This window comes from Camellia sinensis, chromosome 4 (genome assembly GCF_055761805.1).
Source record: "Camellia sinensis isolate YWXY chromosome 4, ASM5576180v1, whole genome shotgun sequence".
NCBI lineage: Eukaryota > Viridiplantae > Streptophyta > Magnoliopsida > Ericales > Theaceae > Camellia > Camellia sinensis.
The window spans coordinates 175,283,438-175,310,128 of NC_138964.1; the positions used below are offsets into that span (position 1 = coordinate 175,283,438).

The 26,691-nt window shown below is 34.1% G+C and overlaps 1 protein-coding gene across 4 annotated transcripts; it reads left to right on the forward strand.

Moving 5' to 3' along the window:
- The first annotated feature begins 469 nt into the window (after window positions 1-469).
- LOC114269676 (plant/protein) lies at window positions 470-26,598 on the forward strand. Of its 4 annotated transcripts, none has more exons than XR_003631701.2 (11): window positions 567-1,179; window positions 5,800-5,905; window positions 6,021-6,034; window positions 16,822-17,040; window positions 23,884-23,955; window positions 24,332-24,421; window positions 24,702-24,740; window positions 25,202-25,306; window positions 25,698-25,820; window positions 25,993-26,102; window positions 26,201-26,598. XR_003631701.2 is itself a non-coding variant. In XM_028211034.2 (11 exons), exons 1-11 carry the CDS (start codon window positions 949-951, stop codon window positions 26,282-26,284), a joined length of 1,236 nt encoding a protein of 411 aa, XP_028066835.2. In that variant the 5' UTR covers window positions 567-948; the 3' UTR covers window positions 26,285-26,598. The 4 variants fall into 4 exon arrangements, 3 of the variants coding, with proteins under 3 accessions (XP_028066837.2, XP_028066835.2, XP_028066836.2); XM_028211034.2 differs by having other exon boundaries at window positions 25,655-25,820; XM_028211036.2 differs by lacking the exon at window positions 6,021-6,034 and having other exon boundaries at window positions 470-1,179; window positions 25,655-25,820.
- Window positions 26,599-26,691: the final 93 nt, after the last annotated feature.

Sequence of the window (26,691 nt, forward strand, 5' to 3'; positions counted from 1 at the left end):
AATAATTTTTGAAAACTAAAAATGCAAAATAATAATAAGTAAAAAAAATATTTGTTTTCAACCAAACATAAAAAAAAATTAAAAAAGAGACCTAAAAAGTAAAAATTAAAAAAAAAATGACTCAAAAGGAAAAAGAGAAAATTTTCCTCTTATTACAAAAGAATTAAATTATTTCCAATGAAACATTCGTTACTTCATCTAAATTCTATGTTAGTGAAAATAGTTGATTTCATTTAATGCAATCTTAACTAGTGCCTTAAGGGCGAGTGATTTTTATATGTGAATAAGGTATATCTATATGGTACTTTTTACTTTTATAATTGGTGAAAAATAATGGCATAAGGGCATATTGTTGGGTGTTTGAAAACAATAGGAGGTATATATATTTGTTTACAAAGCCCTATAAGAAATTGAGTTTAACCCAAATCAAAGACAACTTAAATGTTACTCAAAATTTCAATGCTATACCATTAATAAAATTTTTACTTAAATTTACACGTGCACTAAATAATTCATATAAAATAAAACTTTTATTTAAATTTGAGTGAAATTTTGTGTCTAAGGCTAGAGATGGTGACCAATGTGGGCTATAGCTAAAAGCATGCCAACATTGGCATTTGGTACAATTTTGTAGGAATATTTGTGTGTGTGTGTGTGTGTGTGTTTGTAGTGTTTTCCTTTCAAGCCCATTGATCCAATGCTATGACCCCACCATTGCCCCATATTTGCCCCATATGGCCTCGCCTCACCATGCCATACCATCCCAAACCCTGCAACTCTCTCTCTCTCTCTCTCTCTCTCTCTCCTTTGGGGGATTGGTGGGGCTTGGGGATTGAAAAGAGCAAAGGCAACTTTGGGGGTTACTTTACATGCCATTATATGCATGTTAGAAGTGAGTGAGTAGAAGGGGTTTCCATCTTCACTCCCAAAATCAATTGACAATTTGCCATGTCTTCTTCATGTAGTTTTTGGCTGCATATTTTGTTGGTTGTTGGTGGGTTCTTCTTCTGCACTTTTGAGCAGCTTGAGGGTGGAAATGCCGCTGCCGCCTCTGCGGCCACCGTGAAGGTTGGTAACATATCAAGGGTGGAAGATGCAGTGGATTTCCGTATATACTACGGCCAAACCTTCAAAGTCATTAAGAATCTCGTCGATGGCAAAAGCTATCTTCTCATCCAGGTACTCTCTCTCTCTCTCTCAAAGGGATTGGATGCTCTCCAGTTGGGATATCTAATTGGTAGTTTAGTGCAGCCTTCCGTGGGCCTATTTTGAGTTTCTCTTCGGCATTTAACATAATGATTCATCCCTCCTTTTCCCCTCACCCCCTTTGACCCCCTCTCTCTCTCATTGGTTATATTTTTTTTTTCTTTTTTTTTTTTCCTGCTCCTCCAATCACCACCCGCCACGTGGCCAGGGGTGACCCCAAAAAGGGATCCCAAGCATTATTCGGCATTTAAATAGTTCATTTTGTAAGACTTTCCAAACATATCATGCAAATTCAAAATAGAGTCGAATATTGATAATTACTTGAAGCGTAATATCCCCGGTATTGAAAAATGGGATATTTTTAATTTTCAGAACTAATCTATGAGAGAGCTTTTGTAGTCCTAAAGACTGACCTTCACTTTGCAAACAAATTTTGACAATCCCCTCCCGACCCCTATTCTCCAAAACAAATTAGCTTGTTTAGATTTGGTTTTCAAAAAATATTTTTTAAAAAATTTTACATTTTACATTTTTATTTTTTATATTTTTAATGAATTCAATTTGTTTTTAATTTTTAAATACACCTAATATAAATACATTTAAAAAGTATAATATTTGTAAAAAAAAAAAATCATTAAAAAATTTACAAAATATCAATATATATATATATATATATATAAATTCAGTACATTTTTCATATTTTTATGTATTTATTAATTTTTTAAAATATTTTTTTTATAAATATTTTACTATTTCGATACATCTAAGTAAGGTGCATCTAAAAAAATTTAAAAAAAAATACTTAAAATTTTAAAAATATTTACTAAAAACAAAAAAGCATGAAAAATAAGAAACTTAGGTCTCGTTTGTCAACAGGCCAGTTTAGACAAAAAGTCAAAAAGTTATTAAAAAATTCAAAAAGCCAACATCCCATATCAAAAAGTCAAAGATTCTCTTTTCTCTTTACTTTTTACATATCTTTTCGTAAAAAGCCAAAAAACTATCTCAAACATACTACTATTTTTTTAGCTCATATTTTAGCCAAATAGTCAAAAAATTACTAAATTAACCTATTCCCAAATGATGCCTTAATTTTTAAAAAACTGAAAGCAAACGCACTAAATAAGCCTTTTCATTCTATAGGACCTATACTTTGAAAACACCCGTGTCATATTTTATATTTGGTCTTATTTACACTTAGATTTTTTATTTTTATTTTTATTTTTGGACACACTTGGACTTATTGTTTTAAATATGATGAATCTTATATTTATACATACAATTTATTGCATGAATATACATAAAATTTTAAAAAAAAAAATGTACCACAAATATCATTTGAATTCTATAATTTGCTACCAGCTTGAGCTTAGGCTTCGTTTAAGAAGTGGGTTAGGTTTTTTGATTTTTTTGACTTTTGTGAGAAAAAAAGTGAAATGATTATGATTTGGATGTAATATTTTATTTTATTAACTTTTTAACTTATTTTATCGTTTTGACTATTTTAACCTTTTAACCCCAAAAACCTTTATGCCAAAGGAGAACTTAATTTTTTTAAAAATAATATTATCAAAGTATTATACAATTATTTAGAGAAATCCATAATATGGCCCAAATTGATTTGGGAAGCAAAGACGGTTGCTGTTAAATAAAACATTTACTATTGTCTTATGTGTACAAATTTTGAGCAGAAAACATGATACAACTGTCCAATGAGATGGTTCTGTCATATTCTTATATTTATTTGTGTAAGAATTTTTTTCTTAAGATATAAAAATTAGAGTAAATTATAAATACACCCTTTAAAATTTACTTAAAATACGAATTATCTCATATAGTTTTGAACATCCCATTCTTTCAAATTTCTAATCGCATAATTTTTTTCTTTTTGTTAATAAATTATTAAATCAATTAATAATATTTAATGATGTCAGAAATATATTTTAATTAATAATTCTAATAATTTTATTGTTAGGATTTTTTTTTCTTTTAATTCTGTTAAATAAATTTTTTTGACAAAAGGGTATTTTTAATTTCAAAATTACAAAGGAACAATTTGTATTTTAAATAAATTAAAATATATATATATATATTTGTAATTTATCTAAAAATTATAATACATATAGCTTGTGTAAAAAGAAATTTAAGAAATATATCACGGCGTCAAGGAAAGTTATTTACAAAAAAATTAAAAATTAAAAATTTTATAATTTTAATTATTAATATTTAATATTTATTATTTTTTTGTAAATATATATATTTTTTTGTTTCATGTAATTATCTTTAAATATTTTATATAATACTTACATGCGTGTGGACTTACGTAGGTTCCACGCGGCATAAGTCCTAAATCTATGTGAATATTATGTAAACTATCTCGTAATTGATTTGAGATCGATGGCAATTTTAAAATTAAATTACTATTTTCATTAAAATAATAAGAAAAATAATCTAGACCTCTAAAAAAGAGTTCTAAAAGAGTTTTAATTTGTCTTTTTTTTTTTTTCTCTTATTTTACTTTTTTTTTTTTTAATTCATGGACAGCTCTGCAGCAGCTCCGAAATAATAATAACTAAATTATTATAATACCCCTAATTGTGAGCAACTAGCATAAGTAGCCCCCTCATTAAAACAGTTTTGTCATGTAGCCAAACGTGCCAATCGGTCACGGGTGCAACAGTAGTGTTATTCCAACGTAAGATGGTGGTCAATGGAAAACTACTCTTTCACCTTTAAAATGATCAATCTGTTGAAAGGACCGAATTAAAAGTGAATTTTTTAAAAATTAGTTTATGAAATTTTTATTACTAAGTCATTTTAGGAATTATGACGGAAAATGATTTCTTTACTCAGGCAACGCCATTAAGGTGGTGATGGGTCTCATCCACCCATTATCCTACCAAAAAGTCTTTTGAATTTTTTTTTGTTTTGTTTTTAATAAAAATTTAATTTGGCAACTAATTGATCCTATTTTAAAAAATAATAATAATAATAATAAAAAGATCCCATCCATTACAAACCATAACCCCCCTTAGAAACTTAGGTTTTTTTTTTTATTATTATGTTTCTCTTTTTAATACTCAAATCAAATGGTTGAATGGTTGTTTGATAACATATATATATATATAAAATTGGGTTTGATATTATTGACAATGAGATCATCATGTAATAATTCAAAAAAATGACAACTCATCAAATACGATTAGAGCAGTTTATGTATTTTTTTATTTTGTTAAGATGATAATATTTTATTAAAAATTTATTTTACTTGAAAGTGGAGAAGTTCAAATATTAATTATTAGCTTGTAAGTTTTTTTTTTTTTTTTAAATTTGTGGAGCTTAAATTTTTTCAATGACCCCATCCAAAAATTTTCGGCAGTGACGTTACTTAGTTTTTGTTCGATCAAATACTATGTAAAATAAAATATTTTACATATAAAAAAAAAAAAAAGGAAAAAACAGAGCCTTAGCAAAAAAGAAGAGTTAATTTTACTTTTTATCACTTCAATATATATATATATATATATATTTAAGCTATCAATTTTATTTAATTAGTTTTTAAAGTTTATGATTTTAAAGTTTAAAGAGTTAATTGGTGCCGGTTCAAACAATGATGAAAACCTAACATAATGAATAAAAAGATAATATTGTAATTTGAACAATTTAAATTATATAATCAAATGCTCATTTTCTTACTCACATCACACTATATTAGAAAACTTACCTCTTACAGCAAACACACTTTTTCTTTTCCACCATTCATTTCAAAATAGTGAATAAAAAATGGTGTTTGGTTGTATCGATTAATTTATTCAAATTGTAAAATTAACTTTTTACTCATTAAATTCGGCTTTAGACTGATTGAACGATCGTCTCCAATTGGATCACATTAGCTAAAATTAAAAAATTTAGTAACTAAATATATGAAATTAATAATTTAAGAATGAAATTTAAAAAAAAAATAAAATTGACAAGCAGTTTAGGAGATAAAAGTGAAATAAACAACTACTACTCTGCATAGAGAAAATGTTTAAAACAATATTTAGAACTCAAAATGTTTGAATTAGATTTATTTTGAGTGTAATCAGCATCACACCCAATTTAGGGATTGCTTGGGAAGTGTTAGATTAGTATATTTTTTGATTTTTTACAAAAAAACATGAAACACGGGTTGGATTTGAAGTGATGTGGTAGAAAGACGATGTGACTTAAATAAGATGATTGTGACCTAAATAGGATAACGTGCTAAAATAGCATGTGCTATTTTTTTTTTTATAAACTGGAGCTTAAATAAAATAGCATGTGCTACTTTAGCACATTCCAAACAACTACTTAAATTTATACCATCCTCTTGCTCTACCACCACCATTATTGCAATCACTAAGGTACTATGTGAATTATGGATTTGGATCAAGAGTCAGAGAAAGAAAGGATAACGGTGAGGTAGATATGAATGAAATATAAGCTAAAAAAAAATTCCATTTTTACTTTACTTTTCTGGAAATCACAATTCACAAGATAGCTTCGCAGGAACTTGTTATTTTTGATTTTTTGATTGTTTTTTTCTTTTGGGTAATGAAATTTTTATGACAGAATAACTCGAGAATGGCGACAAGGACAAAATATTGCACAGCAAGAATCAAATCATTTGTCATCCCATTGTCTAACTATTCATTGGATGCGGATTATAATTTTCCAGGTATTTTTTTTAAATAATATATTTCAGTTATATATATATATATATATATTAACTATTTTTAATCTAACATTTTTTATTTTCCATCTGGCTTGATCTTCTCTTTGTGAAATTGCAGTCTCTTTTTTTGAGGTAAGGATTGATGCCTTTTATAAAACTAAACTCATCATATGACATAGTTTGATTTATTTGGTCACATTATGTTCTTTTTATACCTTCTGGGCTTTGCTTGTTGGGTTGCTTTACCTCACTGAGGTTGTCCATGCAGCACAATCAAAATGAATGTTGAATTTTTTTATATATAAATTAATAAAAGGGAAAAGTACAAATAAATCTCAAATTTGGGAATGTTAATCCATTTAGTCTTGAAATTTTTTTGTTAAACTAATAAGTCCTATTTCCCAAAAAGTTTACTATAGGCCTTTTTATGATTTCCGTTCTTTTCAAACATCAAACATTATTCATCCAACAGTAAACATTAGCAACGTCAGGATTATTCATCAAACATCAACCACTAGACATTAGAATTGTTCATCAAACATCAAACACAGATTCTGAACCATTAAACATTAAGATGATTCATCAAACATCAAACATTACCCCTCAATTACTAACCCCGATCATCAAACGTCAGAACATCAAACATTAGCAAAATTAAAACTAACGTTGTGAACATCATCGCCATCATCAAGCTTTCTTGCGAGCACAGAGATACAAAAAAATAATACAACCCATAAATCTCCTATCAAAGAAAACCCATTTGGTTGTCACACTTAACCAACATTTTCTGCAAAATCCTAATTGAACTCTTATTGGCCATGAAAACCCCATAAACATGGAAACAATTGAACCCCCAACAGAGATCACAAAACATCAAGATCCATCCTAAAAGCCAATTCAATTCAGAAAACAACAGAACCCTAATTCAGAATACCAATCAAACATCACAACATCGCCATTAACGTCGCCATGTGTTGATGATGATGTTTGATTTTTTCCTGAGAAATTGCCACTGAAGAGAGGTAGAGAGAGCCGGAAAACCGCCATCGAGGAGTGAAATCCGCCGGAAACCCGGAGTTGGAGTGGCGGAGGAGATCTGGAGGTGAGGTAGAAGACGGGGCGAAGAACAAGGTGAAGGACTTTAAAGCAAGCGCAGGAGACTGACAAGAAGACCAAACCGTACACGATCCGAAGCGCCATTATAGAGAGAATTCAAAATCTGATCGATTCGTAGTGAAAATCGAGATCTGGATTAGATGCATAGCATATATATCAGTGGTGATAGATCCGACTAAAAATGGACCACTAAGCCAGCTCTAATGAGCTGACAATCTAGAAAATTAAAAAAAAAAAAAAAAAACAAAGAGCAAAACATCAAATCAATTAGGGGGACAGTGTTTTTAGAGCTATTAGAACTCATTGTTTTAGTGATCTCAAACAATTTTCCATATATATATATGAGCAGTGATTGGCACCCCAGTACGGAGGCACCCCAGCACCCCCACCTCCACGTGGGGGGCTGTGGACCAAGGGAAAGTTTAAAAAAAAAAAATAAAAAAATTTCAACCAATCACATGCTATCACATCACTGGGGGTCACTGAGGATCCTTCAAAACTGGGGTTCCAAAGCATTTTTGAAATATATATATATATATATATGGAGAGAGAGAGAGAGAATAATGTTATGTGATTGGGTTTTGAATTTAGCCAAATCTGATGGTGATTGCGCTGCAATGGGAGGGATGAGCCATGTGTTGATGATGCTGTTTGTTGAGCCATGTTGTTTTGATGACGATGTTTGATGTTGTTTGATGATGATGTTGTGAGGTTTGATGTTATTTTAATGATAATGTTTGATGTTATTTTGATAATGATGTTATGATGTTAAAAAAGGATTAAATGGTTTATAAAAAAAACACTCAGACTAGATGGAGTAATATTTTCCAATATGGGACTTATGAGAAATTTTTTCTAAATAAAATTTATAAAATAAAAAAATTACTTTAAAATACTATGATATGCATGACTCATACAAATGAAGAACTTTGGAACATTTGTTAATTTGTACAACATTAATCAAAAAAGCTCAGAGCAACTATAATAGCTTAAGTTAGAATGACTTTACCAAAGTCTTTTTATTTTTTATTTTTTTGGCTTGCTATAGTGTAAAAATAAAACAAATTAAAAAATGTTATATTTTAGCTATACAATTCTCCAATGATTAAGCCAATCGATTTGCCAAAAGCCAAAAAACTTGCTAGAACTCACAAAACCCCCTCTCCAATAATGACTCAAAGCCATTGTCAAAAAATAGCGAAATTAAATCTTGTGTCAAATTTGACTCAAAATTTAATAAAGTCATTATTTGCCACATCAATTTTCCTACCAAGAACCTAATTGATAGAAATCCTAAAGCTACATAAAATTTCAAAAATTACAACATATGAACAATAATGAATAAGAGTAATGTTTCATAGCTCGAAACTTTTTCTCTCGAATCCCCCTAATGCCCAAAACGACGTCGTTTTGGACATTTTCCTTTTTTTTCTTTTTTTCCTTCATTTTCTAGTCTGAAACGCAGAGAGGACGAGGGAGAGGGAGAGAAAGAGAAGAGAGAAAGAGAAGAGAGGGGAAGAGGAGGAGAGAGGGAGAAAGAGAGAGGAGGAGAGGAGAGAAGGGCCCCTCCTGTGCCTCCATCGCAGCCGATCGTCGCAGCAGCTCCGATCGTTGCAGCAACAACTCGTCGCAGCCCCGCCTCCCCCTCCAACCTGATTGGCCCCCTCCAGTCTGATTGGCCCCCTCCAGTCCTTCTTCTTCTTCCTTCTCTTCTTCCTTCTTTCTTCTTCTTCTCTTCTTGGTTGATTCGGGGGATTCGGGGGCTCCAAATTCGAGCCCCCTAGCATGACTGAATAAAAAATTATAAAAATTCGTATGTGATTCTTGAACCATTATCAGATAATAATCAAACTTCCAGTAAATTATAAAAACTGAACTTTGCACAAATTTGTGAAAGTGCTTTAATGATTGAACTGTTGGCAATGTTCAGATAAACCAAAGCATTGTGGAGTGGAAAAATTATAATCATGGTTTAATAAACATTTTTTTTTTTCTCATTTTATTTTATAATTCTTCCAAAATCTCAAGATTCCCCCCAATAAACCAAAACAAAATCGGATAAAAAGATTAAAAAAGAAGAAGATTGATTTGAACTTAATCGGATTTAAAAGTTAAGGTGTCGTTTGGTAACACTTACGTTTTCAGTTTTCTGTTTATATTTACAAAAATTTTAAAAACTCAAATAAAAACTTGTTTGATAAAATTTTTGATTTATAAATCAGTGGTCTCAGTTTATAAATTGGGCCAAAAAATGAAAACACAAAAAATGTGTTTCCATTTTGAGTTTTGAGTTTTTTTTTTTTTTACCACCCAACACTAGCCACCACCCGCCACCATTTTCCACCACCGTCTTCCGCCACCACCACCCACCACCCACCACCCACCACTACCTACCACCACCACCACTCACCACCCGCCACTACCACCCACCAGCCACCCCTCGTCGTCGCCGCCACCACCACCCACCACCCACCACCTATCTGCCATCCACCCGCCACCACTGACCACCCGCCACTACCATCTCCGCCACCACTACTCACCACTCACTTGCCACCACCATCCTCCACCACCACCACCACCACCACCACCACCACTACCATCACCCGCCACCCACTACCCATCCACCACCCAGTACCACCCACCATCCACCACACCCACTCGCTACCACTTACTACCCGCCACCGTCACCCACCTACCCACCACCACCACTACCACCCGCCACCTACTCGCCACCACCCACCACCACCCGTCATCCGCCACCTACCGACCACCACCACCCACCACTCGCCACCACTACCACCACCACCACCCACTCGCTACCACCCACCACCCGTCACCTACCACCGTCACCCACCGACCCATCATCACCACCCACCACCACCTGCCATCCGCCATCCACCTGTCACCACCACACACTACCCGCTACCCGCCACCATCACCACCACCACTCACTCGCTACCACCCGCCACCGTCACCCACCCACCCACCACGACCACCACCCGCCACTTACTCGCCACCGACCTACCACCACCACCCACCACTCGCCACCACTACCACAACTACTCACTCGATACCACCCACCACCTGCCACCGTCACCCACCCACCCACCACCACCCACCCACCACCACCTACTACCATCAGTTACCCACCACCTACTGTCACCACTTTCCATCACCGTCTTCTGCCGCCACTTGCCACCACTTGTCATTTCTCACTCTTTTTTATATTTTTAAATTTTTTTAAACATTTTGTCAATTATTACCAAACGCGTTTGTAGTTTATGTTTTTCTAAAAATAAACAAAAATTAAACAAAAACCAGTTTATAAAATTTTTGTAAATATAAACTGAAAACGTAAACGTTACCAAACAGACCCTAATTGTACCAAAATGATAAGTCACCATCGAAGTGATATAGTTAAAACATGAAATTTTTTGAATTATAGCAAATCAAAAAGTGATTTTGACAAGGTCATATTGGCTTGAACCCTTAGAGATGGTGCCCATGCTATGTTAGTATAGTCAACTCTCATATCAATTTTTGACAATTGAATCTATTTCTTAAAAACATCTAGTAAATATGTTTAGCCTTTGCTTATATGAATTTGGCAAAATCTAATCTCGTGCCGATCTTGTGCCATTATTGACACAATTTGACTTTGGTTCAATTTTAAGTTTTGGCACACTATGAACAAGGATTTTTGAAAAATGTTTAGTTAAACATAACTTTTACTTAAGAATTTGACACATTACCGGAGTTACTTCAATATGCAATCATTTTTTTAAGTGGCGATCCATGGATGGGTAGGCTTCCCCAGAAGTCTATGACCCACAATAAGGCCCATAACACAGAATTTAATAATGCTATATTTATCACTTTTTATTTTATTTATTACTTAATATGACACATTTATAATTGTCGTATTTGATGGTAAATAAAATATGATTAAAAATATAATTATTCTAACATTACCACATGAGATTATTTGTCACCATTTTTTTATGTTTCTTTATCTCAAACTATCTCTTTACCATACAATGAATCAATATTTAAATGTATGGTAGAGAAGTGGTTTGAGACATATGAACATAAAAAGTAATGTTGTAATTGTTAGAATAATGTATAGAGAGAGATAAAAGAGAGAGAAGATTATGTTGTAAATCTTATATTTTGAATTGTGTACAAAGAGCTCTTATATATAGGAGAGAATACATTAATGGTAGGTGTGGTAGGTGCAGTAGGTGTGGTAGATGTAGTAATAAATACACTATACCATATGATATATATACATTAACACTATATTAAAATATATACACTAACATCGTCCCTCAAACTCAAGGAGGGTAAGCATCAACCAACATGAGTTTGGGGGGACGATGTTAGTGTATATATTTTAATATAGTGTTAATGTATATATATCATATGGCATAGTATATTTACTACTACACCTACTACACCTACTACACCTATCACTAATGTATTCTCCCCTATATATAGGAATTCTTTGTACACAATTCAAAATATAATATAGGTATAATAGTGATGAATAATATGTAAGAGCTTCTCCTATGGTATAAAAAAGTTCATCGCAGAAAGCTCGGTTTTGAGCTCTGGTATACTAACTAAATCCTATGCTATATTTTAGCAGCAATGTCTAGTCATTTAGTATTGAATTATTAGAACTACTCTAAGAGCTTGTTGAAACTTAAGATTGTGCTCTCAAATGGCTAATTAAAATCCTTTTGGCACAAACTTTAGCAATAACTAGATTTTGGCAAGACCTCTTCTCTCTAGCTCTCAAATGAGATTTTTGATTTAGTTTTTGTGAGGAAATAAAAGAAATAGTTGCACCATTAGAATAACATTGGTCAAAATATAGCACACTATTTATTGCAAAAAAATGACTTTAACTAGTCTTTTTAGAAATGCACCTCTGGAGAATGCTCCAAGAGCTTCTCAAGTAGTGACAGATAAGAGCTTCTATCATTACAGAGATGATAAGCCAATTCGATACAGAAATTTGATAGATAATAAGGTGTCACATAATAAGCAAATTTTATACAAAAATTTAGTTATTATATCATTACACAGATAGGAGAGATGGAGACAGATAATCTAATCTCAGCCCATGGAGTAGTTTAGAAACATTTGAGAATGCACCAATATTCCAATCTTCACTTATTCTGAAAAAAAATGAACTCTTATTTTTATATTTTTGTAATGAATTGTTTTTGACAGAATATCAATGTGGATAGACCAAAAAAAGGTTGCAGAAACGAATAAAATTTTAAAATTTTTAATATTTAATAATGTCATATGTAATAATAGAATTTTAGTATTTGAAATGAAACTCATCAGAATAATATGATGTGCACAACTCATTTAAATAAAATGAAATAAAAAATTGTAACATTTATTTATATAACACGACACAAAAAACTGATATGCAATCAATTTTTAAGCGTGGACATATTCTATGATGGAAAATGTTTGGGACCTCCTTTAAGGATGACTCTCACATTTGAAGTGATCATGGCCTTCCATATATATGTAGGACACACTCATGTATGTGTAGAGTCCATATCATAAGTAATTTAGATTTGTGGGGTCTTGTAAGAATAGGCGTCTCAATCATCACTCTTTCATAAGTAATTTAGATTTGTGAGGTCTTGGAAGAGTGGGAGTCTCAATCATCACTCTTCCATGATAATGTTACAAATCTTTTCATTGGCACGGGTTGTGCACATCGTAGTATTTAGTGGCGAAACTACTAAAGGGTCAGGAAGTGTAATTGAGAATTCTACTTATACCCTTATATAATTTAAAAATTCAACTTATATTTCTATGTAATCGGAAACATTTAGGGGTTGTTTGGGGTGTCCTAAATAAGTGCACTTTTTATCTTTTTGAACTAAAAAATTGAGGAAGAAAATATAGATGTTTGGGTTAACTTTTTGACTTTTTATGGAAAAATATGTAATAAAAAATTGTAAAAATTAGTTTGTAAGAGAAAATTAGAATTGGGAGTTGTGCAGTCGTAATTGTTGACTTTTAGTGAATAGTGTTAACTTTTTAATTTTTTGAGTAACTTTTTGACTTTTTAACTTATTCTGGACTTGCCAAACTTGGCCTTCTAATATATTTAGTTTATTGACCTCTAAATTCCAAATGAATTTGGTTTGATCTTCCCAAAATTGAAATAATTTTATGTTGTTTCTTGAAATCTCCTCCTAATTTTTTGCTTATCCAATATTTTCTAGCTGCTCTGTATAATCTGATATAACCAAAGAGTAATGTCAAAAATCAAGAATTCATATACAAAATAGTTCCAAAAAGAAATAGTATTTGATTATGCTTTTAAATTATACCATTGTAAAAATATATTTATATATTAAAAAAAATCTACAAAGAAGAAGACTCATATTTTAACCCCAGATATGATAGAGAGCTTTAGTAGAGCTACTCTAAAAGCGAGCAGCTCTACTGAGCTGGCCATGCACCACAAAAAAAAAAGAAAAAGAAAAAAAAAGACAAATTAATATTATTTTAAAACTCTTCTTTTAGAGTTCTAAAACATTTTTCTTTTAACCTCCTCTAGTTTCGCGTTGGGTTATATTTATCACATATTTTATAATATTTTAGTTATTACTTGATGTGGAACACTTACCATGATTAGATTTAGTGAGATTCTCCTGGGGTTAATTATATTAATAGATGTGGGTGTGTCACATCTAGTAATAAATAAAATATGGTCATTGCAGCATTATTATACACAACATTATATATAGTAATTTTTTCATGTTCTTTTGTCCCAATTCATCTCTTTACCATACTGGTTTTAATCTTGTATGGTAGAGAAGTGGCTTGGGATATAAGTACAAAATAAGTAATGTTGAGATGACCAAATTTATATATCAAACTTACTCACCATCTAAACATTTCCAATGGTTGTGTCATTGGTCATGTCAAAGTCAAAAAACAGCTTGGCTTAACAAAATTAGTGTTCCAATGGTGTGTTATTACTCTAGTAAAAAAATAGCAAAGTCAAATCTTGAGTTAAATTTTGACTCAAAATTTGGCAAAACCATCTTGCTACCAAAATGAAATTGGTATCAAAATTAACTGATTTAAAAAAATCAACAATAATTTGGTACCAAAACTAACTAACTTTCAGAAACCAACGACAATAAAATCGATACCAAAATCAACTCAAGCTATTACTTAAACTTCAAAAGCGAGCATCTCTACTAAGCTGGCAATGCACCACACAAAAAAAACAAAGAGGGAAAAAAAGACAAATTAAAATTATTTTAAAACTCTTCTTTTAGAGTTCTAAAACATTTTTCTTTTAACCCTCTCTAGTTTCGCGTTGGGCTAGATTTATCACATATTTTATAATATTTTAGTTAGTCCTTGATGTGGGACACTTACCGTGATTAGATTTAGTGAGATTCGCGTGGGATCAATTATATTAATAGATGTGGATGTGTCACATCTAGTAATAAATAAAATACGGTCATTGCAGCATTATTATACACAACATTATATATATTAATTTTTTCATGTTCTTTTGTCCCAATTCATCTCTTTATCATACTGGTTTTAATCTTGTATGGTAGAGAAGTGATTTGGAATATCAGTACAAAATAAGTACTGTTGAGATGACCAAATTTATATATCAAACTTACTCACCATCTAAACATTTCCAACGGTTGTGTCATTGGTCATGTCAAAGTCAAAAAATGACTTGGCTTCACAAAATTAGTGTTCCAATGGTGTGTTATTACTCCAGTAAAAAAATAGCAAAGTCAAATCTTGAGTTAAATTTTGACTCAAAATTTGGCAAAGCCATCTTGCTACCAAAATGAAATTGGTATCAAAATTAATTGATTTTAAAAAATCAACAACAATTTGGTACCAAAACTAACTAACTTTCAGAAACCAACGACAATAAAATCGATACCACAATCAACTGAAGTTATTGCTTAAACTTCATGACAAAGAAGACAGAGGTGGTTGGGTGGTTGTTTTTTTTTTTTTTTTAATTATATATATATATATATATATACATCTTTGAGGGTTGTAAAATAAAAATTGTTGAAAGTTTGGACGGGGGAATGGTAGTTGAAGAATTTAAAATGTAATAGAAGTTAAATTATTGATAAATTTAGAAGTTACTTGAATTTGACAAATGATTATGTCAAAAATTTAAATTTGTTAACAATAAAAATTAGGGTAAATTACAAATACAACCTTTGAGATTTACTTAAAGTACAGATTGTTTCCTGTAGTTTAAAAAATTACAAATGTCCCTTTGTTAGAATTTTTTATTTAACCGAATTAATTAAAAAAAATTATAATTGCTCTCCTATATAATAATAAATTACCTAAATTATTAATTAAAACACATTTCTAACATTATTAAAAGTTATTAATTGACTTGATAATTTATTAATAAAATAGATAATTTGTTATGAAATTAGAAATCTCAGGAGGTGGAATATAATTTCTAAGACAATTAATATTTTAATCAAACCTCAGATAGTGAATTTATAATTGAATAATGCTTGGGACCCCCTTTTGGGGTCACCCCCTCACCCCCCTTTGCCACGTGGCAGGGGGTGATTGGTGGAGCAGGAAAAAAAAGAAAAAGAAAAAGAAAAGATAACCAATGAGAGAGAGAGGGGGTCAAAGGGGGTGGGGGGAAAAGGGGGATGAATCATTACTCTTTATAATTTACCCTAGAAATTAATTTTTGACTATATACCTCCAATGAAAACTTACCATCTTAATACAATCATTTGTGAGGTTCAACTAACTTTTAAATTTATCAATAATTTAACTTTTATTACATTTCAAACTTTTCAATTATCATTCTCCAACCATGCTTTTAACAATTTTTATTCTACCAATCCAAAATATATATATATATAATACAAATAAAATAAAAATAAAAATAAAAAACCACCCTCTTTTTCCTCATCATCACCACCACTTTCCTCTTTTCCCCGCGGATTGTTCTCTTCTTCGACGGCTTATCATCATCTCCGTACTCCGACGAAGACTCGAGAGACCTGTGCCGACTCACCTCCGTCTTCTTTGCTGTGTAGTTTCAGCAAAAACTTCACTTAATTGTGAAACTGATTTTATTGTTGTTAGTTTCTTAAAATTAGTTAATTTTGGTATTAAATTATTGTTGATTTCTGAAAATCAATTAATTTTGATATCAATTTTTATTTTGGCAGTAAGATGATTTTGTCAAACCTTAAGACAAATTTGGCTCGAGGTTTGGTTTTGCCATTTTTTGACCAGAGCAATGGCACAGTATGGGTGCACCAATTTTGTAAAGCCAAGCCATTGCTTGGTTTTGGCATAATCAATGGCACGACCATTGGAGATGCACTAATGTGTCATTACAGTATTGGGTACAATGCATAATGACACAAAAGAAGTGGGATTATATGACAATTTGGTATAAAATTTTTGTGATTCTATCATTAATCAAATAGGAGAGATGGGGACAGGAGATCTAAACTTGGCTCTACATAACCAATCCAATCTTCACTTTATGTAGTCTTATGATATATATGAAGGTTCATACTTTAGTCATTGTTGGCCAAATTTCCAAGAAACTTCAAATTTACAACCCCTTTTTTGTCCCTGCCAACAGAAAGAATTGAATATCCTAACTTCACAACAGGATACAATGTTATGAATTTTATTTTAGTGTTGTAACTTTGAGTTTGTTGGGTATTACTAATAATCATTATATATATGTATATATATTATTTTGTTGTTGACAGCTTCTAGGTTTACTAGGAAACTTAAAGGGCATAACATCAGATTTAGTGGCTTCTGAGTGCGTGCTCAAACTGTTGAATGAGGGACAAATAGAGTTCATTAACAAGAGTGAGCCACAGCAGCTAACACAATTTGCAGCCCACTTCATTAGCAACACCGATCAAGCCCAATCTTGCAATTTCGCTACTTTTCTCCCTATGGAGGAGGACACTCCTCTCCAGGTATGTGTTGATAATATAAATAATAAAGTTACTCATCTCTCTACATGAAATGATAGTTAAAATTTTATTATGATGTATAATAGATAATAAATCCTATATCAGCAATTTATCTGTGTACCCCTATCTGAAAATCCTACGTGATTTGTGATTAGATCGAGATTAACTTATTCCAAATCCCAATTAATTCAAAACACTCAACCTAAAATCATCAAACACTTACGAGAGTGATTTTAGTTTGTTTGTTTTTGAGAATAAACAATAAATCGACACAAACGATTTTTTACGTGGAAAAAACCACAATTGAAGAATCTTCAATTGTAATCAAAAACCACGGGCGAACCGCCACTATCAATCCACTACCGAAGAACGAAAAGATTACAAAGATACCATACAAATTACCCAACCCAGTCAATTTGTCTCTGAATCTTCTGTAACTCTTTCACCACACCTTCGTCACGGAATTGATCCTGAAGTTGATTCCACACCACAACTTCACTTGTCGAATTAACGACTGCGCAGAATCAAACGCCTTTTGGATTCTACGCTTTAATCTTCGGAATCCACCGAAGAGAACTTACTTGAAACTTAAGAAGCAACCTCCTTGATGTATGAATCTCAATGCATAAGTTCAGAACTCTCTCAAGAACATCAAGGAAAACTATGAAAAATCTCCAAAGAAAACTTTAAACACAACCCTAGTGCTTGTATATCAGATCTAGGAAAAAAACTCCTTCAAAAAAACATCCTTAACAGCTTTAAATAGGAATCTGGATCCGCGATCTCCGCTCGAGCTCAACACAGCCCGCTCGAGCGGACTGACCAAAAACTGCGTGCGAACCAACTGAGATGCGCTTGAGCGTAGGAGAATCCGCTCGAGCGTAAAATCACACCCACCAGTATTTTTTGCTTGCCCTGACAAAATACTGAGACCTGCTAATCTACGCTCGAGCTCACAAGGATCCGCTCGAGCGGACAGAACAAAAACACAAAAAATTACATTTGAATCAACACAATGTTTTGTCTCCGGATTTGACAACATAGGGACCTAACAATCTCCCCCTTTGTCAATTCCCGGACAAAACCTTTCTAACCATTGTTCCTTACACACACGCACTATAAAAGTTTCAAAACAAATAAACAAAACATTCTTTTAAAACCCGAAAACACACAACTTGAGAAAGAATTCATTCATTCAACTTCATCCACTTATGCGCGTGTTCCATGAGCCTGAAAAAGAACACCCAAACACAAGCCAACCAAAAACAGGTGGAACTGGATTAAATAATAAACCATTAAGCCAATCATAAGCAAACCAGTTTAAATAATAAACCATTAAGCCAATCATAAGCAAACCAGTATCCATCCATCCATAAACATATATCCATCCATCCATAAACATATATCCAAAATATAACCAAAAAGAAAAAACTATATAAAATCCAACTGTACCAAGGAAGGATAACCAGAGAACAACTGTACCAAAAAAGTGTAATCAAAAGCTGTGTAACCAGAGAACAACTGTACCAAAAAAGTGTAATCAAAAGCTGTGTAATCAACTAATGTGTAATCAACTGATCAACTGTACCCAGCTGTACCCACACAAGCAATATCACACAAGCAACATCACTCCCCCTTTTTGGCCGGGGATCAGAAATCAAGCAGCGGGTGGCCGTGGAGACTGAATGAGACGGGCGAGATGGGTGAGAGTCTCCTCAATCTGACCAAGACGACCATCAAAGGCATCGAAGCGAGCATCCAAAAAATCCAAGCGTCTGATCATGGCCTCCGCGAACTGCTGAAACAGAGCAGGAAGATCTGGAGGGGGAACAGGAGCCTCATCATCATCACCGGCTGCGGTGGCATCAAACTCGGCTTCTTCAGCAAGACCAGCAGTAACTCCTGCAGAAGGACCAACCCGGGATGACTCCCCCTTAATATGAGCTCGACTTTGAGACATAGTTTTCTTGGTAAAAGGGCGAGAAGGAGAGGCAAACTCATCATCTTCTAGGATAGGGGTCCCAAGGTCAGACAAAATTCGGTTGATCAAGCAACCGTAGGGAAGGCCAAGCTTTTTATGCCCATGAGCACCGATCATCTTTTTTATATAAGAGAGGCGAGATCAATAGACCGGTGACGGGCAATACAGGACAAAATGAATCCTTGGTCTTGTTTGACCTCGGATGAGTGTGTGGTGACAATGATGTTGGCGCAGACAATCAGATTAAGCAGTCTGAACTCCGGAAGAAGTTCAAACTGTTTAATCAAACCTCCTTTAGGCCAATGACGGGCAACACCACACAGCTCCAAAGCCACATCATCAAAGTTACAAGTAGGACGGTCAGGAACAGGGAAAGGATAGTATTTGGGAAAGACTTGCTCAATCTTAAGAAGTTGGCGAATCAATACAGGGGTGACGGAAATGGATTTTGACCGAACCCATGTAGTGAAAGATGGCTCATAATCACGAATACCCTCCATATTACAATAGAATTCTCGAACCCAATCGAGATTCTGACGCCCAGAAAACAATAAAACAAGGTCACCACCTAGAGGGTCGAACAAAGAACGAATGTGGATGGACTCAAATGTATCAGGTTGAACATTCCGTTCTAAATGAACTGTGCGATTCACAAAAGATTTGTGGAAGGACTTGGATTGTGTGGCCGACTGAAACCTAACAGGGTTATAGGGAGGGCGAGAGACGGTGGCCTTTCGGCGTTTAGGAGCAGGAGCAGACATGACGAAAAAGACACTATAACACCCAACAAACCAACAAACCCAAAACCCAAACCACACCAAAACAAAACCAAAGCAAATCATTAGTTCAATAACCAAATTTAAAAAAAACAGGGCATGAAATCCTCAATGTGCAATGCAAAAGATCAAGCAGGAACAAAGAGGAGCATGGTATTGAAGAACTCACAACTAATACACCCAATATGAGAGAAATTGCAAAGTATAAGTATGAATCATGAGAAAATCAAAGCAATGTATTCAAGACCAGACCCATACTCAGGCACAGTGACCTCAACAGCCCATAAAGACATGAAAGCAGGAACACAGATAAACCCGAATACCACAGACACAATAAAGAAAACACACAGAAAAATCAGACAATAGGACGAGGAAAAGGTGTGAGAGAGAGAGAGAATCACAAAAACGACACACAAAACCCACAAAATCACAAACCCAACACCCACTATAACCAAATAGAACAAAAATCAACGAAAATAAAAGAGCGTAAAACTTACCAAAGAGCAAATCGGCAGGCAGGATGGAGGATGAGAGGGAAAATCGACCATAATGTAGCCACAAAACAAACCCCTAGATCGAGAGAATGAAAACGGAAAAAAAATGACTTGAAGAGTCGAGAGAGGTAGTGAAGTATGAAAATGGTCCGCTCGAGCGTACGTGTTACCGCTCGAGCGTAAAACAATGCAAGCAGACTCCCGCTCGAGCGTGCATAGGGCCGCTCGAGCTCAAAAACCCATCTCTCAGAACTGCCAAAACACGAACAAACTGCTGCAAGAGTGAAAAACGCGCCCGAGCGTGCATAGGGCCGCTCGAGCTCAAAAACCCATCTCTCAGAACTGCCAAAACACGAACAAACTACTGCAAGAGTGAAAAACGCGCCCGAGCGTAAAACATTCCGCTCGAGCGGAAAAACCCTTTTTTTTTTTTTAAAAAAAAAAAAAAACAAAACACACCTAGAAAGTCCTGTAACAAGCAAGAAGAGCAAGTGTAGACTAAATCACAAAGACAAGAAAATCCATCAAATTATGAGTCCTGCAAATTTTGAGAAAAGAGATGAAACACCAGCTCATGAACAACACAGATAGTATTAAATCAAAGCCACACGCATCATGAGAATGCATAACTCAAAAACACACATGAGAGCTCATGTAAAAAATGTGTGTGTGTGCAATCCTTGAGAGCCACAAAGCTAGAGTTAATCCTAGTAGTGATCGGATGGCTGGACCTCCGACACGAGTAACTGACTATCACAGAGAAAAGTGAAACCACTAGGAATCACGGGGTATTTGTTAAGTAAATGCGGAAGCTCCCCCCCAGACACTGTTTTTTTTGAATTTGGTTATTGAACTAATGATTTGCTTTGGTTTTGTTTTGGTGTGGTTTGGGTTTTGGGTTTGTTGGTTTGTTGGGTGTTATAGTGTCTTTTTCGTCATGTCTGCTCCTGCTCCTAAACGCCGAAAGGCCACCGTCTCTCGCCCTCCCTATAACCCTGTTAGGTTTCAGTCGGCCACACAATCCAAGTCCTTCCACAAATCTTTTGTGAATCGCACAGTTCATTTAGAACGGAATGTTCAACCTGATACATTTGAGTCCATCCACATTCGTTCTTTGTTCGACCCTCTAGGTGGTGACCTTGTTTTATTGTTTTCTGGGCGTCAGAATCTCGATTGGGTTCGAGAATTCTATTGTAATATGGAGGGTATTCGTGATTATGAGCCATCTTTCACTACATGGGTTCGGTCAAAATCCATTTCCGTCACCCCTGTATTGATTCGCCAACTTCTTAAGATTGAGCAAGTCTTTCCCAAATACTATCCTTTCCCTGTTCCTGACCGTCCTACTTGTAACTTTGATGATGTGGCTTTGGAGCTGTGTGGTGTTGCCCGTCATTGGCCTAAAGGAGGTTTGATTAAACAGTTTGAACTTCTTCCGGAGTTCAGACTGCTTAATCTGATTGTCTGCGCCAACATCATTGTCACCACACACTCATCCGAGGTCAAACAAGACCAAGGATTCATTTTGTCCTGTATTGCCCGTCACCGGTCTATTGATCTCGCCTCTCTTATTATAAAAAAGATGATCGGTGCTCATGGGCATAAAAAGCTTGGCCTTCCCTACGGTTGCTTGATCAACCGAATTTTCTCTAACCTTGGGACCCCTATCCTAGAAGATGATGAGTTTGCCTCTTCTTCTCGCCCTTTTACCAAGAAAACTATGTCTCAAAGTCGAGCTCATATTAAGGGGGAGTCATCCCGGGTTGGTCCTTCTGCAGGAGTTGCTGCTGGTCTTGCTGAAGAAGCCGAGTTTGATGCCACCGCAGCCGGTGATGATGATGAGGCTCCTGTTCCCCCTCCGGATCTTCCTGCTCTGTTTCAGCAGTTCGCGGAGGCCATGATCAGACGCTTGGATTTTTTGGATGCTCGCTTCGATGCCTTTGATGGTCGTCTTGGTCAGATTGAGGAGACTCTCACCCATCTCGCCTGTCTCATTCAGTCTCCACGGCCACCCGCTGCATGATTTCTGATCCTCGGCCAAAAAGGGGGAGTGATGTTGCTTGTGTGATATTGCTTGTGTGGGTACAGCTGGGTACAGTTGATCAGTTGATTACACATTAGTTGATTACACAGCTTTTGATTACACTTTTTTGGTACAGTTCCACCTGTTTTTGGTTGGCTTGTGTTTGGGTGTTCTTTTTCAGGCTCATGGAACACGCGCATAAGTGGATGAAGTTGAATGAATGAATTCTTTCTCAAGTTGTGTGTTTTCGGGTTTTAAAAGAATGTTTTGTTTATTTGTTTTGAAACTTTTATAGTGCGTGTGTGTAAGGAACAATGGTTAGAAAGGTTTTGTCCGGGAATTGACAAAGGGGGAGATTGTTAGGTCCCTATGTTGTCAAATCCGGAGACAAAACATTGTGTTGATTCAAATGTAATTTTTTGTGTTTTTGTTTTGTCCGCTCGAGCGGATCCTTGTGAGCTCGAGCGTAGATTAGCAGGTCTCAGTATTTTGGTTTTTGATTACAATTGAAGATTCTTCAATTGTGGTTTTTTCCACGTAAAAAATCGTTTGTGTCGATTTATTGTTTATTCTCAAAAACAAACAAACTAAAATCACTCTCGTAAGTGTTTGATGATTTTAGGTTGAGTGTTTTGAATTAATTGGGATTTGGAATAAGTTAATCTTGATCTAATCACAAATCACGTAGGATTTTCAATTGGTATCAGAGCCAGGTTAAAAACTCCTTCAAAAAAACACCCTTAACAGCTTTAAATAGGAATCTGGATCCGCGATCTCCGCTCGAGCTCAACACAGCCCGCTCGAGCGGACTGACCAAAAACTGCGTGCGAACCAACTGAGATGCGCTCGAGCGTAGGAGAATCCGCTCGAGCGTAAAATCACACCCACCAGTATTTTTTGCTTGCCCTGACAAAATACTGAGACCTGCTAATCTACGCTCGAGCTCACAAGGATCCGCTCGAGCGGACAGAACAAAAACACAAAAAATTACATTTGAATCAACACAATGTTTTGTCTCCGGATTTGACAACATAGGGACCTAACACTATCTTACTTACACCCATGTAATATGGCAAAATTAGAAATCAAGAAACAATGAAGAAAAACAATTTACTTGGTTCATCTTAAAGTCCATGTCCACGGGTGATGAATGACACAGAAATTTCACTATGAAAGTGTAAAATACAATGAGTCGCTCTTTGCAGAAACTTTCATGACCCAAAAAAAAAAAAAAGAACTAGAACCCAAAAATAACCATTGCACGGGCCACCAATGGGTTTTTAAACATAAATCAATTTGAATTCAAGACACCCAAAACATGTAGCATATCCATCTTTCCACATAGTGAAACGCTTTCTATGTTCTGACTTCTAAGTTCTAACCAGTTGAGTGCATTAACTGCAATTTAGAAGTAAATGAATTGTCTATCATCAAGCAGTTCTAACATTTGGATATGAGCAATTCAAATGTACATTGCCACTTGATGTATGCATGAACATATGATTTACTAGGAAATTATGTATCCATGGTGGTGATGGATCAGATCACCAATTTAATATTGTCATTTCTCAGAGAGCAGAGTGGATCAAGTATCTAGGAGTTTTTGCTAACATGGAAACCAGAGCAAATCAAGTCTATGATGCTGTAAGTACACAAATTATCGCATTTATTTACCACTATCTAAAGTTAATTAATACATCTTGATTTTCTCATTATCTCCAGTTATTGATTTTGATATGCAAACAACTCTATCAAAATTCACTGTCTTAATATTCTTTTTTTTTAAAACTCAAAATGTTTGAAAGTGAATTTTTGTCTATGAAGTCGTAGTAGTAAAAAGTGAAGACATAATACATTCATTTCTTTCAAGTCTATGGCTTAAGTTTACCAAAAAACTGATTTACTTTAGTAAAACTTAATGGCAAATTACTACTTCGGTTTTCTGTTTGACCACACACTTAAAATATGGAAATGTTTTTTGCTGAAACGAACAGGAGTTTAATTAGCTAATGTTTTACAGATTAAAGAGAACTATATGTGCTTGATGAAAGCAGCTGCAAGCAAGACAACATCGTTCAAACCAACAGTAGCTTGGATGAAGTACGACAATGTATGTGTTAATTGATTATCAATAAATAATGTTGTAATCCATTTATCTTCAAGTGATCTTACTCTAGTTTTTTTTTGTTTTGCTAAAGCACTCTAGTTGATTCATCATCCTTATATGATATAAGATAAGATACAGATACACCTGTGAAGTGTTTGTGATGTTCTCTTTTTATGCTAAAATTGAAAATGGGCACACAAAATATAAAGAAATGAAGAAATAATGTATTACTCTAATCCAAATTACTTGTTCATTCACAATATTTCTCCTTTTAATGTTGCAGGGTGAATGGTCTTTTACAAAGGATAAATACAAATTAAAGGTACAAATTTAATTTTCAAAAATTAGGCATTCCATAACGGGCTTAGAAATCTTTTTTATATGCACGTTTAGCATGGCTAATTAGCCAAAGCTGACCCTTAGAGTAATGTTTGACACCTCCTAAGCATTTTTTGGGTCAAAAATTGAGAAGAGATGTGCATAAGTTCAGTGTGATCTACTCAGAGTTTTAGGGTTGAACAATAAAAATAAATCAAATATTTAGAAAAATTTAAGCATTCAGCAGTCAAGATTTAAGATCCTAAGCATTTTTTGGGTTAAAAATTGAGAAGAGATGTGCGTAAGTTCAGTGTGATCTACTCGGAGTTTTAGGGTTGAACAATGAAAATAAATCAAATATTTCGAAAAATTTAAGCATTCAGCAGTCAAGATTTAAGATATTTGAGATCATTTTATTTATTTTTTTGAGTGTGTTTACTTTGGATTGATTAAACTTGGATGCAGCTTGTGGAAGATGCAGGTGGGGAGAATATTGACAACTCCATCAACAAATATACCTACAACACCTCTATTCCCGACGACCTGGATGAATTTCATGCTATTTTGTTTGTGAGTCAATTCAAAGTCTTTTGAATTCTAATTAATTTGATTTTAATTGCATTCTTGCATCATGAACTCTGCTTGTTTGGTATCATTTTTGTTTTTCATGTTTTCATTAAAAAAAAGTTTGAAAACATCCATAGTTTTCAAATCAGTTTCATTTTTGTTCAAAACCAGTTTTTCGAAAATTTGAAAACAAGCTTTTAGTGTTTCCTAGAATGTGGGTTGCCATAGGTTTTGGAAACAGGTTGCCGAACGGAATAATAAAAACTAAAAACTGAAAGAGACGTTTATAGACATACCTATTCTTGTGTTTCCATTATAATACTTGTTGAGATTCAATTTTCCTTTGTGTAGACTGTGGATGTAGTGATTGATGAAACCAATACTTCTGATCCAGTGGGATACACTCTGTCCACCTTTCTCCAAAATATTGATTTTGATGATCAATCTTGTTGTACTTTTCTTACCAATCAAAGCCTATGGAGATATGATAAGAGGATCCAAAACAACACCACTCTTGGTGAGCCACCATTCTTCTCATTGCTTTATCAATTTTCTTTTCTTTTCTTTTCTTTTCTTTTTGTGTTTTGTAGAGTGGGTTAATTAATTATACATAAAAATGATAGATATGTATAATTTTGTTTTGCTGATGATTAATTTTGCTTAATTTGTTCTGTTTGTGAACTACCAAGACTGGAACGACGGAGCAGTGTCGCAGCCTCAACTGGTTTTAGCAGACCTAATTGAGGCTTTCTTTCCATCAGGAAATTACACAACATCATACTTCAGAAATCTTGCAAAGGTAGGGTGCTCTGTTTTGAAAAAACAAAAATTAGAAAAACATATTAATTTTGTTTTCAGTGAATCATTTTTACTCAAATTATATTTTCTAAATTGCAGGAAGGAGTTGTAAGCATCACTCCCCAAATGTGTAATAGGGATACCTCCATTGCCATGGAGCCTACCATTATAGCTTGCAACTAAAGATTTACAGTGTGAATTTAAATGATTTGTAATTTTCAGTATCCAATTTGTTTTTTTCCTTTCTTCTTTTTAGTATTTCGGAGGCCATAGTATGGAGTCTTGTGTGTGGCAAGACTCAAATCTTTGAACTCCTAATGAGGTCCAAAGGTTCAAGGGTTTTAGCCAATTGAATTAGCCCTGCTTGGTTTTAAAATATCCGATTTCTGTTTTTGATGTTTTTACTTCTATTCTTCAATTTTGTATATTTCAAACCATAGTTAAATTATGATTGTAGATTTTGTGGACCAACATAATTAAGTTAATTTGTCTACTCATATGCATCATGAACTATTTTATTAATGTGCAACCTATATTCATTCTAACATTAGTGGATATCACACCATAACCAATCTAGCAACACTTTAATT

Coding starts and splice junctions, on each gene's coding strand:
- LOC114269676 (XM_028211034.2), top strand. CDS start 949: ATGTCTTCTTCATGTAGTTTTTGGCTGCATATTTTGTTGGTTGTTGGT. Junction 17,041..23,883: donor AGGAGGACACTCCTCTCCAG/GTATGTGTTGAT, acceptor GTCATTTCTCAG/AGAGCAGAGTGGATCAAGTA. Junction 24,741..25,201: donor AGGATAAATACAAATTAAAG/GTACAAATTTAA, acceptor ACTTGGATGCAG/CTTGTGGAAGATGCAGGTGG.